Source organism: Marmota monax, unplaced genomic scaffold (assembly GCF_021218885.2).
Source record: "Marmota monax isolate L192 unplaced genomic scaffold, Marmota_monax_Labrador192_F-V1.1 WCK01_AAM20220418_F8-fsc00039, whole genome shotgun sequence".
NCBI lineage: Eukaryota > Metazoa > Chordata > Mammalia > Rodentia > Sciuridae > Marmota > Marmota monax.
Window position 1 is genome coordinate 6812303 of NW_026693602.1, and position 13198 is coordinate 6825500.

The window sequence follows — 13198 nt, forward strand, 5'->3', positions numbered from 1 at the left end:
GCAAGACGAGTGCATGTTTGTGGCAGAAGAAAGGGCAATTAAGAAAACAAGAACAATTTAGAGTGCCATAGAAATAAAGGCGACCAGAAGTTGATTTAAAGTTTTTCTTCTGTAATTTGTCTCCCCTTTGTCGTGGCACGCTCAGAGAAAGTGAATGCATTGGATTGAAAGGAGGGAGGGAGGGAGGCGGGAAGGGAGGGAAGAGCTCAGAGGAAGGGCGCCCTCCTCCCCGGCCCCCAGCCCCCAGCCGGGTCCCCTCTCCCCGCCGCGCGCCCCCGGCCCCCGCCTTCCTCCTCCTCGGCTCCTCCATCCCTTCCCAGCTCCCACCCTCGGCTCGCGCCCTCCCTCGCTTTGGTGACTCCATCGGCTTTTGATTTGGAAGCAAGCTGATTGGCTGGAAGCGATTCAACACACGCCGGGCAAGAGCTTTGTCTGAGTTGAAGTGAAGTTGTACAGATTTTCGACTGGAGTCAGCAATCACGGGTGTTTAGTCTGCAGCCGAGCAGAGAAAGGGAGAAAGAATCGCTCGGGGAAGAGACACTGCAGACTGCGCGGGCACCCTGCAATAGATGGATTCCGACTCCACCAGGGGGACAGCGACGCGGAGGTGACACTCTTCCGCCTGGAGAGAGAGAGAGAGGACAAACGGCCGAGCAAACGCAAGCCTCGGACTCCCTGCCGAAATCTGGAAGTCGTGACACGGTGTGTATGAAACAAAAGTTTGGGAGCTATTAATTGCTGTGCTGGGTTATTAAGAGACGCTTTCAAGTTTCAAGTACCAAATGTCGCTTAGCTTTAAGTTGCCAAAGGAAGTTGAGGGAATTGCTTTGCCGTTTTAACTTGCTCTGTGAGGGAAATCTCATAAACTGACCAATGCACCAAATGAATACTAAAATGCACTTTACATTCGCTTTTGCACTCCTGATAATGTCTCTCAACCGCGATGTACTGGGCAAGAATTTGAAATACAGGATTTATGAGGAGCAGAGGGTTGGATCAGTAATTGCAAGACTATCAGAGGATGTGGCTGATGTTTTACTGAAGCTACCTAATCCTTCTGCTGTTCGTTTTCGAGCCATGCAGAGGGGGAATTCTCCTCTACTTGTAGTAAATGAGAATACCGGGGAAATCAGCATAGGAGCTACAATCGACCGCGAGCAACTGTGCCAGAAGAACTTGAACTGTTCCATAGAGTTTGATGTGATCACTCTACCCACAGAGCATCTGCAGCTCTTCCATATTGAAGTCGAAGTGCTGGATATTAATGACAATTCTCCCCAGTTTTCAAGATCTCTCATACCTATTGAGATATCTGAGAGCGCGGCAGTTGGGACTCGTATTCCCCTGGACGGTGCATTTGATCCAGATGTTGGGGAAAATGCCCTCCACACCTACTCCCTCTCTGCCAATGATTTTTTTAGCATCGAGGTTCGGACCAGGACTGATGGTGCCAAGTATGCAGAACTCATAGTGGTCAGAGAGTTGGATCGGGAGCTGAAGTCCAGCTACGAGCTCCAGCTTACTGCCTCAGACATGGGAGTGCCTCAGAGGTCTGGCTCCTCCATACTGAAAATAAGCATTTCGGACTCCAATGACAACAGCCCTGCTTTTGAGCAGCAGTCTTATGTAATACAACTCTTAGAAAACTCCCCTGTGGGCACTTTGCTCCTGGATCTGAATGCCACTGATCCAGATGAGGGCGCTAATGGGAAAATTGTCTATTCTTTCAGCAGTCATGTGTCTCCCAAAATTATAGAGACTTTCAAAATTGATTCAGAAAGAGGACATTTGACTCTTTTCAAGCAAGTGGATTATGAAATCACCAAATCCTATGAGATCGATGTCCAAGCTCAAGATCTGGGTCCAAATTCAATCCCAGCTCATTGCAAAATTATAATTAAGGTTGTAGATGTTAATGACAATAAACCTGAAATTAACCTAAACCTCATGTCACCTGGCAAAGAAGAAATATCTTATATTTTCGAAGGGGATCCTATTGAAACATTTGTTGCTTTGGTCAGGGTTCAAGACAAAGATTCTGGGCTGAATGGAGAAGTAGTTTGTAAGCTTCATGGACATGGTCACTTTAAACTTCAAAAGACTTATGAAAACAATTATTTAATCTTGACCAATGCCACGCTGGATAGAGAAAAGAGATCTGAATATAGTTTGACTGTAATCGCTGAGGATAAAGGAACACCTAGTCTCTCTACAGTCAAACATTTTACTGTTCAAATCAATGATATAAATGACAATCCACCACGCTTCCAGAGAAGCCGATATGAATTTGTAATCTCGGAGAATAACTCGCCAGGGGCATTTATCACCACTGTTACAGCCACAGATCCTGATCTTGGAGAAAATGGGCAAGTGACATATACCATTTTGGAGAGCTTTATCCTGGGAAGTTCCATAACTACATATGTAACCATTGACCCATCCAATGGAGCTATTTATGCCCTCAGAATCTTTGATCATGAAGAAGTGAGTCAGATCACTTTTGTGGTGGAAGCAAGAGACGGAGGGAGTCCGAAGCAACTTGTAAGCAATACCACAGTTGTGCTCACCATCATTGACGAAAATGACAATGTTCCTGTGGTGATAGGGCCTGCACTGCACAATAATACTGCAGAGATCTCCATCCCCAAAGGAGCTGAAAGTGGCTTTCATGTCACCAGAATAAGGGCCATTGACAGGGACTCTGGTGTCAATGCTGAGCTCAGCTGCTCCATAGTAGCAGGTAATGAGGAGGGTATCTTCATAATTGATCCACGATCATGTGACATCCACACCAATGTGAGCATGGAATCTGTTCCTCACACAGAATGGGAGCTCTCAGTCATCATCCAGGACAAAGGCAATCCTCAGCTGCATACCAAAGTCCTTCTGAAGTGCATGATCTTTGAATATGCAGAATCAGTGACAAGTACAGCCATGACCTCAGTCAGCCAGGCATCCTTGGATGTCTCCATGATTATAATTATTTCCTTAGGAGCAATTTGTGCAGTGCTGTTGGTTATTATGGTGCTATTTGCAACTAGGTGTAACCGAGAAAAGAAAGACACTAGATCCTACAACTGCAGAGTAGCAGAATCAACTTACCAGCATCACCCTAAAAGACCATCCAGGCAGATTCACAAGGGGGACATCACATTGGTGCCCACCATAAATGGCACTCTGCCCATCAGATCCCATCACAGATCATCCCCATCTTCATCTCCTACCTTAGAAAGAGGGCAGATGGGCAGCCGCCAGAGTCACAACAGTCACCAGTCACTCAACAGTTTGGTGACAATCTCATCGAACCATGTGCCGGAGAATTTCTCATTAGAACTCACCCACGCCACTCCTGCTGTTGAGGTAAGATCATATACTGCATAGATTCACTGATAATGTCAGGTGTTAATATTCAGAAGTTGTATATGTATCAGTTCTTAAATGTCTTCATTAATGAGTAACAATATGCAAATTAAGCAGGATTCAAGCTACATGTGTACATGTAGCAAGTACACACATCTTAGCATACTGCTTTCAGTTTTTCATAAATAATTTATTTGCATGTAATATGTATGATATTGAAAAATAAGCAGGAAGCACACAAGGAAATATCTAAATATAGACCCTCACTTTCCAGGTCAAGATGCAGCACAGCCAAAAGTTAAAGGGTATTGTTATAGTCTCTACTGGGAAAAAAAAAAGCCTCCAGAACCCCATCTCAGTGAATGTTGTTTTATTTATCCAACTTTGTATATTTTGGATATCTAGATGTTTTACAATGCATTTTACAGCATTTTTTTTAGATATGTTTTGCAACTGACCATGTTGAACTATAAAGGAAATCAATCAGTTATTTAAAAGGGAGTCTTTTAAAAAGTCAATTGTATTATTAGATCACCCAACTCTCCCTGGGATGGAATTCAGTTATATTTGGTGACTAGCTGCACAGCCTGCCACAATCCAACATATGCAAATCTTTAAAATGTATATAACATGTTCCATTACTTTGTATGAAATAACAAGTAACTGTTTTTCTTTGCTTAAAGCCTGTGAGTACTTGGAGGATTTTTTTCCCCAGGAATCAGTTCTGTCTATTTGGTTTCCAGCAGGTCTCCCAGCTTCTTTCCATGCTTCACCAAGGGCAATATCAGCCAAGGCCAAGTTTTCGAGGAAACAAATACTCCAGGAGTTATAGGTATGCATTATCCTTGTGTTCCCTGTTATGTCTCAGATAACGTAAATGCTGAAGTGTAAAAACCATATTTTCTATGATTGATGTTTCTAGATATGCCCTTCAAGACATGGACAAGTTTAGCTTGAAAGACAGTGGCCGTGGTGACAGTGAAGCAGGAGACAGTGATTATGATTTGGGGCGAGATTCTCCAATAGACAGGCTACTGGGTGAGGGATTCAGTGACCTGTTTCTCACAGATGGAAGAATTCCAGCAGGTAAGAGAGTAATGACAGATAACACTTTATTTCTAGGTCTACTCTAACACCAGTAAAATAAACATTCCTCCAGTGCTTCTATTTCCTATTTATTTGTCCTTTGCACTAAGATATCTGTGTCTGCATACTATTAGCACGATGAACAGAATTGAAACACTTTTAAATTATTTTCTTAAAATTCATAGTAAGCAGTTGGGAGAGAAGGAGTGAGAATGTAGACTTAATAAGACAAGAAAGAAGGGATGTGAAGGGAAGAATAGAAAACCAAACCACTTCCCTCCTCTTTCTACCCCAACTAGTGAGCCTTAGGACACTCTTGAGCAACTCTGTATAAAATTACTGGGTGGTTGTTTTTATTCAGTCTGTTTTGGTGCATGGTGGTGAACTGAACTGTAATTTGAAAGATGCATTTCCTGTGATGGAAACCAACTCACAAAATCAGAGACTAAAATACACTGGAAAGGGTACACTTTAAGCACTAAAAATAAGAGAAAGAAAAGGTGGTGAGCATAGAATATGTCTTGCTACCTTTCATTGTCCATCTATACCGTGATGTCTCAGAACAGGGAGCCAGAGGGAACTATACAAGCACACAGCTGGATGGGGGAGAGTCTGCTAAGTTTTGAACCACATTTTCCTTAGTTTCCCTTCTCCCTAATTGTACAGGAGAAACTGAACCAACTGGGTAAATGCTGACTGCCTCATTGTAGCAATTCTATTCCTAAAGGCTACAATGTTAAATCAACTTACAGGAATACAGAAGTGTTCTTTTGGCTACTTATATTCTTAACTTCTTTGAAGGTGGAGCAAATGACTGCCATTTGACAAATGAAAGAAAGGTAGAACAGAATTCTATTGCTCATCTTGGTTCTAACATTTTCAAACACAGATAAATAAGAGAGTGTAGAAAATGAACACAGCTGTTACAAGTTGTAGAAGTCATGGTGGCAGGACTCCAGAGCAGCAGTGGCAGCAGGAATGGTTACCAGCCATGCCCCAGGGTGACTTGGGGCCAGGCTCAGCACTCTGGGCCCACTGGAGTTCTCTACCTGCACTGTCTGCTTTGACACTGGATTTGGTTGTAGTGGTGATGGCTACAGGATGTTCATATCTTTTTTTTTCCCCCAGATTTGAAAACCAAAGCTTATAAAGGTTAGAAAATGGATCCCATATCAGGCATTTTGTACATGGTAGACGGGAGATTTGAACCAATCTCCACCTTTCTAAACACTACTTTAGCATATATATAAAGTAACAGGTTTCCCCCTTAATAAATTGAATGGCCTACTTGTTTTTACAGGAGGACTTATTAGCCTCCCTATTACCGTTAAATGTTGCTTATTTCTGTTGTTCAGCAATGAGTGGGACATCTCTGGAAGAATGAATGTGCAGAAAGAGCTGTGATGTCCATGACAGCTTGTATTTGCCCAATTATCCATTTTTTTTTTTACATTAATAGGCCCTAGAGACCACTTTTAAGGGAAATCTCTGACTATGTATGACCTTACTCAAAAACAATGAGTTTTATTATTCTTATTTGGGTAATGAAGAAACTGAGTTTCCATGACTCTGTGCTACTGTGATTCTCACAGAACCCCACCCTTGAAAACCATAATAAGTTATATTATCTCACAAAAATGCAATGGGCATGATATCATTCTTGTATTATATATTAAACTTTGTATGAAGTTATTCATTAAAATTTAGATTTTTTTTTATCAGAGTAAAATGGAGAATAAATTGCCCTTAGATAAATAACCTTGCCAGTTGTGGGACTAAATTATGCTAGTGACTTTATAAATTCTAGAATCATATAATTTTAATGGCTAATCATAAGTCTGTTTTTTTTATTTTCTATTTTTTAGAATTAATTAATTTATTTTTGGTGCTGGAGATTGAACCCAGAGCCTTGTGCATGTTAAGCCCATGCTCTACCACTTAATTATACCAACCCATATATATATATACATATATATTGTGTTTTTTAATTTTATGAAGAGGTGAAGACTCCTCTTTTTTATTTCTCATGTTTTCAAATTTACCACCTCTCTAATATATTTATGGCAGGAGAGTTATGTACCAATTGAATAATAATAACAATAAATATTAAGGAATAAAAACATTGGACAATAGGTAGACCAGGACTCTAGGAAAACTGTGTGTATCTTGTTCAGTAAATAACTTTGAGCTCCAACTGTGTCACATTTCTTTTCAAAATGAGAAGGGGTCACCACGAATCATTCCACTAAGTTGTAGACAACCCTTTACCAAACATTCTATGTTTATACAATCACACAATCCAGGGATATAATGAGAACTCTTTTGCTGGTGCATTGTGTTGTATTACAGAAGATTATATTATAAAAGATAGATTTTCACCTCACTAGCTAGCTACTTGCCTCTGCATGGTGCATGGTCTTAGCTCTTCTGGAGGCACAGAGTTCCAGGAAATCACCCAAGGTCCATCAAGGGAGTGTATTCATGTTTGGCCAGCATAGATGGCAATGTGACTATTGAGAACCTTTAGATGGTTTCCCTTAATTGGGTGAATCATTCTGATTATTATTTAATCCTAGCAATTTCCACCGGCACATTAAGGTATAGAACTTGTCCTTTGTAAATGTAAATTCCCAGGAAATATTATAAGTAGAGAAAAATGTAAGTCCACATCTGAATATCATTAGCAGAGTTCAGGACCGTTTTCTCTAAAGCATGTATGTTTTTAGGACTTAAGTATCTTATTCCAACTGTTCTGCTGCATTAGCCTGTAGACAAATATAGATTATGTTGTGCTGCATTGCTTGCCAAAAGGGAGGGTCATTTCTGGTCACTCATTCTTTTAATTCCCACACAAATACACTACACTCTGAGCAGTCAAGTCAGCTTGCATTTTTGTCTTTTGGCTTGTGTTTGTCAACTATTTTCTTTCTTATTCATTCAACTTTGAACTATAATATCAAGCATATGTCTACAAAATCTCCCTTTTCCCAATGTATTTTTGCTCTACCAGGATGATTTGTAACAGCTTTTGATTTTATTTCTTTTGATACTCCTTCTTCATTGAGTCTACTCTACTTTTTATCATCAGTCATCTGTGAGTACTCACTCTAAGCATTCTTTCTCATTTTTCTCTGTTCTCCTGGTAGATGTCCAAGCTCTGTTCTGGCCTTTCTTCCATGGGGGGCTTATTATATATGAGCTAATATTCCTCTCTAGTGGCTCCTCCCTCAGTCAAATCTGTATTTCATACAGCTTAAGGAACATTTTCAGAGCATTTTAATTTACATGTTTTTTTCTTTTTTGGCTTGAAATTAATACCTGATTCTTGTTGCTCAGCAACACTGAACAAAACTAGCTTGGTATTTGAAGGTCAGTGAAATTCACTCTTAGCTTCGCAACTCTCAATTCTGCCATATCTGTACCTTTTGCAATAGATGAAGGCACCCCTTCCCATACCCTGATCCTTTGTTCATTTTGCCCTGCCTTCATGAAAACCTGATTTTTCTTGATTTTGACACTGTATATGCTTTTCATTTCTCAAAGTTTATTTCAAGCTACTCTTTCTTAATGACACCGACCTCCACCTCTCCTCTTCCCTCTTTCTTGGCATGTCCTCAGCATCATCTATTTTGATACATCAGGCTTTTATGACCTCATTGATTACCCTTGACTCAGAACGAGATCTTAAGCCTTTTGAGGGCAGGGTGCTCTTTATGTGTTGTGGGCTCTTAGTAGATAAATGACTGGTCACCTTGTGACTAATGGCTTGATAGAAGCTTGGCATTTTTTTTTTTTTTGCCCCTTATATTCTATGTTCTGCCTTCTGCCCCACCTTTACAATAAGACACACAGTGACAAAGTATAAATTCATGTGATGGTAAGTCTCCTTTTCCACCATGCCCTCCATCCCCCAAGGACACTAAACTACCTGATTAGTTTTCAAGGAGTAACAGAACAAATAGACACTTACCAATGAATCCTGATCCCTGGAGTGTGGGATGGGACCTTGGCAGCTGAGTTACATCTACACTGAGAATATTTTCCAACAGTTGAGTCTCCAGGAAGAAGGCACAGAATATCAATGAAATTGCAAGAAACGCTGTCTTCTGCACCAATTCTCCTCCTCTTCCTTCTCTCTTCCTCTCTTATTGTTTTTGCTATCTTTCTGTTAGTCATTCTTCATCATTTTTCTTATTAATTTTCATTTTGAAGTCGATTTATTTATAACTAAAGCCCCATTTACTTATTGTGGTGGAGCTGTAAAGAGCATTCACTGTTTAAAGGTAATTCCAGTGGTCAATATAATTTGAGTGTGAACTGTCAGATTGTTTTAATGACCCCATTTAAAAAAAATTATTGCTGTTTACACATTCACTGTATTCAGATATCTAGGAAATTTGGTCATGTTCAGGATTCTTAGAAGCTTATGTAATTCTCCCCCCCCCCCACCCCATCATTAAACTTTAAAAGAAAACAAAGCCAATCAGCTATCAAGGGAGTCCTTCCCAAGCCTAAAGCCACAGAGTTTAAGGCCAGAAAAAAACAACTGAAGAGGTGTCAGCAGGTCTGGTCTCCTTCCTTTTGACAGGATGTGAGTAAGACAGTGGGTACAGGTTCCATTTCCATTTTCAGAAACCCAAGGAATTAAGGAGAAAAAAAATCATTACTACTATGCTAGTCATTTCACTGAAGAGAAAACCTCACTGCTATGTAAGTTTTTCCAGTTACGTTCAACTTGCTTTGCTGTTGTCCACATCAAATCATCATTTGGTACAGATTTTCAAGTAGGAATATAGGAAGTCAAGACATCTAAGTCTGCTTTGATTCTTCAGTCACCCTTGCTTATTTGAATTTAATTGGTCTAAATAGCAAAGTAACATAAATGATAACCCATGTGTGTCCTCTTGCACCCCCATCTTGATTCACATGCTATTTGTATTCACACTTCTCTGCATTTCCCCACACTGCAACATATTTCTGTTGTATTTCCACCCTTAAAAGCAGTCCAGCTATTTCCCTCACAGTACTTGCTCTCATTTTTGTTCCTCAAATTCCCCCCTTTCCATGAAGGTCTGAGGTCCAGAGGGAGTTTAAGAACAGAGCTATCTCAAAGTTTTCAAGGTTGAAGAAGAGTGGTTCCTACACCTTTAAATGAAGACGATTATTTAACTTTTCCTGAAACTCAACATCAATTTCTTCACTTTTCATCAGAAAAAAACATAGTGAAAGTGTATTCTAGGCAGATAATTCACCAGGTGGTGGGGATACCACAGCCAGCACAGTAGATGACTTTCTCCCCTGCCAAGGGGCCTGGCATCCCTCAAAAGCCATCCCTATTGCAGTAGTTTCGAGGAAGGGAAATCTTTCTTAAGTAGCTAAATCTATTAGCATGGCTCTGAATATCTGCATATGGCTAATATCAATCCAATATTTTTTTTTCAGATTTAAGGGAGTCATTTAGCATTGTCCAAAATTCTGTTCTTTAGTCTAATTTGAAATCATGATTCTGAAAAGACCTCACTTCTGAAATATGGTTCCTGGAGTATAATTTCCATCATTTCATTTCCTATCTTTCACGTGGGTCAGTTTTTGTATTTGCCAAATGTGGAGGTCTTTTCCCCTCTTTTTCTGCTTTTCTCCTGTGTATTATTTGCACTGAGTGTGGCCACTCACATTTCACTAGAGCATCAGGATGTCTACAAGAACCCAGTAATGGATTTTTCATGTTCTTTGACTTTTAGTGACTTTTCCATGCATTTGACTATTAGTATATTTTGAAGCTTTAAATGAAAGCTTTATAACAGGGTAACTGCAGATGACAAATAAGTTAAGGATACTTCTCACTGCTATTTTAAGTAATAAATCAATCAATAAATTATATAACATTTGAGAGAAGTTAACAAGGATAAGTACCTGATAGCCAATTATATTTTCAGTGACTCCATTAAGACTAAAACAGGTCAGATAAACCTCAATATCAAGAAAGTCATCACTGAAGGAGATCATCTGGTAGTATTCTAAAGTTATGGATTTCACCTTCCAAGCTGACTTTTTAGAATTATGTCCAGCTTTTCGTTCATTACCCATATCTTAGAAGTTTTCCAGTCATTTTCATGTATAAATTATCCATTCGCTTCTCATTATTTAAGTAGAGGATATTCCTGCAAAGCATGAATTTCCTCATTCAATAAATGAGAAAAAAATACACCAGCAGATATGACTTATGGAGGTCTATAAAAATCGTATTCAGATTAAAACCATTATCGTGGTCTAGCTAATGTTTCCCAGAGCAGGTTAGCATCATGGTGGCAGTTGAAACCTCTCTCATTGTATCTAATTAAAAAATATAGATATTTATTGCATGTTCCCACCATTTTGAGGCATGCTAACTATAATAACGAACCCTCAATGCTTTTCCTTGAGTGCAGCTATGAGGCTGTGCACAGAGGAGTGCAGAGTCCTGGGCCACTCTGACCAGTGCTGGATGCCCCCGCTGCCCTCGCCTTCCTCGGACTACAGGAGCAACATGTTCATTCCTGGGGAGGAGTTCCCGTCGCAGCCCCAGCAGCAGCATCCCCATCAGAGCCTTGAGGACGACCCCCAGGCTGCAGAAGCCGGTGAGAAGAAGAAGAGTTTCTCCACCTTCGGGAAGGACTCCCCAACCGACGAGGACCCCGGGGACACCAGCACGTCCTCCCTGCTCTCGGAAATGAGCAGCGTGTTCCAGCGCCTCTTGCCCCCTTCCCTGGACACCTACCCCGAGTGCAGTGAGGTGGATCGGTCCAACTCCCTGGAGCGTCGGAAGGGACCAGCGCCAACAAAAACCGTGGGTTACCCACCAGGGGTGGCGGCCTGGGCAGCCAGTACCCACTTCCAAAATCCCACCAGCAACCCTGGGCCTGCGCTGGGAACCCACTCGAGCGTGCAGCCTTCTTCCAAGTGGCTGCCAGCCATGGAGGAGATCCCTGAAAATTATGAAGAAGATGATTTTGACAATGTGCTCAACCACCTGAATGATGGGAAGCACGAACTCATGGATGCCAGTGAGCTGGTGGCTGAGATCAACAAACTGCTCCAAGACGTGCGCCAGAGCTAGGAGATTTTAGCCAAGCTTTTTGCTTTCCATATGTATATGGAAAATGGGGGACAGGAAAAGCCCTGAAAGAACTGGCATTGCCAAATAGTTGCATTTATCATAAATGTGTCTGTGTATATTGAATATTAAATACTGTATTTTCGTATGTACACAATGCAAGTGTGATTATTTTAATCTGTATTTTAAAAATACATTTGTACCTTATATTTATGTGTAATTTAACAAACAAATTTTATTTTTTTACTCCCATGACAAACATGTCTTTCCTAATCATATAGAAACTAGCCACTGTTTCAATCTGATATACTATTCAACCACAAAGTGTAAAGGTACTGCTTATATTAGTTGAGCTGGGGTGGAATTATTATGTCCTATGAACAACCCCACTAATGTATTGCGTAATTCTTAGTTCCATTAAGCTCTCCATCTTTTTTTTTTCCTAATGCTTTAAAAAATTAAGCATTAGTAAAAAATGTTAAGCTATTTTATTATTATTATTTTCACTGCTCTCTTGTAGCTCCTACGGTTCAACTCTCACAGCTAAATTGAAAAGGGAAGTGAAATTTTATTTGAGGACTAGAAAGCATCTGAAGAATATTTATGTATTTCAAATAAATTTTTTAGACAATGATGTAAGCAGGAATAAAGTCAGTTTTGTTTTTTTTTTTTGTTTTGTTTTGTTTTGTTTTGTTTTTCTGACTCCCAGGCCATGCAAGATGTCACACTGGCCTGGTCTTAAGAGTATTGTAGTGAATTTATAATTAAGGCAAAAAGTGGATTTCATTCCATCCTTGTAATACGAGATGCCATTGAAGGAAATGGAATTTGTTCTTTAAATGGATAACAGTATGCATTTGAACAGTGCCAAGTATTAATGGACAAAGTTATGCCAGTGTCCCTCCTAGTGTAGTAAATATAATTGATTTATTTTGAAACCATCTATTTGAATCTTTCCTTCCTCTCACAATACTTGAATGTTTTTATCCTTTGCAATGTTTTTGTTTGCTATAACTATTCACTTTTAGCTTTTTCTCCAGTGCATGACTTCATATTTTGTTTTATTTTTAGTACATGAACATTTATGAAAATCACATTTTTGTTATGGCAATTTTGTTCTATTTGCTGTGTGACAAACGAGAAGTTCTTTATTTATTGTGCTGTTATCTCTCTGTGTGGAATGCCTTGCTAAGAGCGATCCTTATTATGACTATTATCATTTATGATCAAGCTTCTATTAATGTTATTTCTCTTAGTACACTATCTTGATTGTATTCTCCAGAAGATTTTACTGTCAGTGAAAATAAAAGGAAAATTAAAGTAAAGCTAAGGAGCTGTCCATAATCAGTGTCCTGTTCGTATACATGTGTTGGAAAGGTTTGCCTGCACCTCACCTTCTTGAGAAGGTGACTCAGTGCTGGCTTCCAAATAATAGAGAGGGGACTTCCAACTGCCCTGGCAAACAAGAACCCAATGGAAATGAACCTGACATCTGTCATGGGAATGAAAGTAGTTGATCAGATTTTAACTAGTTTAAGTAAAAGTATTTGGAATGTAAAGGTTAAAAAAAATGGGAAATAACTATTGAAATATTATTCACATCACACACACACACATACACACACACAAAATGCTGTATCAGAATATTTTGTATTAAGT

The 13198-nt window shown here is 39.8% G+C and overlaps 1 protein-coding gene across 2 annotated transcripts; it reads left to right on the plus strand.

The window, feature by feature from the left end:
- The first annotated feature begins 410 nt into the window (after positions 1–410).
- On the plus strand, positions 411–12883 carry Pcdh18 (protocadherin 18). 2 transcript variants are annotated; one of them, XM_046459625.2, is made up of 4 exons: positions 411–3360; positions 4104–4192; positions 4283–4446; positions 10875–12883. In XM_046459625.2, exons 1-4 carry the CDS (start codon positions 874–876, stop codon positions 11540–11542), a joined length of 3408 nt encoding a protein of 1135 aa, XP_046315581.1. In that variant the 5' UTR covers positions 411–873; the 3' UTR covers positions 11543–12883. The 2 variants fall into 2 exon arrangements, with proteins under 2 accessions (XP_046315581.1, XP_046315582.1); XM_046459626.2 differs by having other exon boundaries at positions 412–3360; positions 4107–4192.
- Positions 12884–13198: the final 315 nt, after the last annotated feature.

Bases quoted from the DNA above. Each gene is read 5' to 3' on its own strand.
- Pcdh18 (XM_046459625.2), top strand. From the start codon at position 874: ATGCACCAAATGAATACTAAAATGCACTTTACATTCGCTTTTGCACTC. The intron at 3,361-4,103 runs GTAAGATCATAT...TTTGGTTTCCAG, and splicing joins ACGCCACTCCTGCTGTTGAG to CAGGTCTCCCAGCTTCTTTC. The intron at 4,193-4,282 runs GTATGCATTATC...TGATGTTTCTAG, and splicing joins AAATACTCCAGGAGTTATAG to ATATGCCCTTCAAGACATGG.